The sequence below is a fragment of the Gadus macrocephalus genome, chromosome 14 (genome assembly GCF_031168955.1).
Source record: "Gadus macrocephalus chromosome 14, ASM3116895v1".
In the NCBI taxonomy this organism is placed as follows: Eukaryota; Metazoa; Chordata; class Actinopteri; order Gadiformes; family Gadidae; genus Gadus; species Gadus macrocephalus.
Genome location: NC_082395.1, coordinates 4,154,290 through 4,156,367, shown reverse-complemented (window position 1 = coordinate 4,156,367; position 2,078 = coordinate 4,154,290). Strand labels below are relative to the sequence as shown.

The window sequence follows — 2,078 nt, the reverse complement described above, 5'->3', positions numbered from 1 at the left end:
TTCGATCCTTAATAGGGCTGTATCAAGCTACCAGGGGTGAGTGTGATTAGCCATTACAAGCCGTCTGAAAATGTGCCTTTTCCTGTGTCTTAGTGACATCACTATTGGGTGTGTCCAACTAGATGTACAGTATGATGGATATTGGCCCAATTGTGATGTCACTAAGGCACAGGAAAAGGAAGATTTTCAGTTTGTAATGGCCAATTGCACTCACACCTGGTGGCATGATATCACCCCGTTAAGCTACTCAAAGATCCTAAGGAAAAACCCTTCATCAACCCAAAAGGCTATTTGAACAGTCTTTGTTGAGATGGAACCCTTTGCTCTTTGCCACGGGTGAAGTGTGTGGTTCCAGACGCCCTCATCCCCGCATGTTTCTGGTGTCTTGCGGTGCAGGTCCGGGGGGGCCCTCCTGTTGGATCAGGGCGACCAGCATCGCCGCTGCCACCAGTGCAAGAGGAAGCCTGGCAACCAGGGCCAGAGCAACATCTGGAGAGAGTCGTGTTACACCTCTGGCTCGCGCATCATGATGTGATGAAACACCACTGGATGACCAGGCAGCCGGGAGACCAACTAAAGGGGACCTTTATGGGGAATTTGCGTGCCAGTAATCGTTTGGGGATTTTTGTGTTTTGTGGAGGTATTCTGTGGGAATTGGGTTTGTTGTTGTGTAGGAGTGGTTTTTCTTTGAATCGTGTGGTCATTCGAGAGGTATTGAAATAATTTAGATGATCACTATTTACCAATCAATATTTACTTAATTTATTGAATTTATTTAACACACAGACAAATCAAATTTGGAATCTCCTCAAACAGATCTCAGGTCTCAAAGGGCCTGAATGTTTGCAGGTTGGTTTCCAAGGGAAATTCCAGCGTTCGGTGAACCAGTGTGAGCCTCATTCGGGTCACACTCATCATTTTTTGAAATAAACATTTGTCCCGCAAGCACAGGAGTAGGAAGACATGGTTGAGGAGGTAAGGAGACAGGGATAGTTGATAGGGAAGGATAGGATTAGGAGACAGAGGTAGATCCTAGCTAAGGAAGGATAGGATTAGGAGACAGGGGAGCAGATAAGGAATGATAGCATTAGGAGACAGGGGAGACGGTAGATAAGGGAGGATAGGAGAGTAGGAGACATGGATATATCAGACGGTGGGCTGTGCTTGTGCGACATGAGTTGATGAGAAAAGTGATGTACGTGATGTTGCAGGACGAGTGACAGTGAGGGGTGATGGGTGTATAGGATGATGAGTGATAGTGAGGGGTGATGTACGTGATGTGTTTGATGGCAACATGGCCCTGGCGCTGATCCCAGTCTTCCGTCACGCCTGCATGATGCTTCTGGAACACATTCATCATCGTAACTCCACGTGACAGACAAAAGAAGGATTTCCTATGACACAATGCTGATTGATGTAATAAATGACAGACACAGTGTGTATGTGTTTTCATGGGTCAGTGTATGTGTGTGTGTGTGTTTCAGGGTGTGCGTCTGTCTGTTTTGTGTTTCTGTGTGTTTGTTCTTAAGTGAATGGACATCCTATGTCATTTAGAATTTCAATGAAAACGTATGATCATAGAAAATAAAAAATGAAAAACGTGGGTTGTTTGTTTGTGTATGTGTGTGCGTGTATGTGTGTGTTTTTATGTCTGTGTCTGTGTGAGCACCAACCTTCCACGTAGCAGCAACGACACAGACAATAGATCCACCCTAAACCACATCCCAGACACACACACACACACACACACACACACACACACACACACACACACACACACACACACACACACACACACACACACACACACACACACACACACACACACACACACACTGAAAGTCACAGTATTACAATTTCTTATAGCTTGAAGCTTAAATAACCTGGACGTTTCTGTAGTCAATGCTGATTTCCAAATGTTATCAATAAAATGAAATCCCTGGCAAGCCGTACCTCTCCCTTTGTGCACAATAATCGTACCATTGACACTCCCAAAACCCCACCCACTCACACCAGCCAGCTGAGCTAAGCTAGTAGGTGGTGACTGTTTCATAGCGAGCTAGAGTAGACACAACACT

General features: G+C 45.4%; 1 protein-coding gene across 3 annotated transcripts in view; it reads left to right on the top strand.

The window, feature by feature from the left end:
- Positions 1-1,603, top strand: part of LOC132471748 (coiled-coil domain-containing protein 81-like) — a 14,055-nt gene extending 12,452 nt beyond the window's left edge. For all 3 annotated transcript variants that reach the window (XM_060070984.1, XM_060070982.1, XM_060070983.1), the window contains one exon: positions 397-1,603. In XM_060070984.1, the coding sequence (XP_059926967.1) occupies positions 397-535 (139 nt within the window). In that variant the 3' untranslated portion in view covers positions 536-1,603. The remainder of the gene's footprint in view (positions 1-396) is intronic.
- Positions 1,604-2,078: the final 475 nt, after the last annotated feature.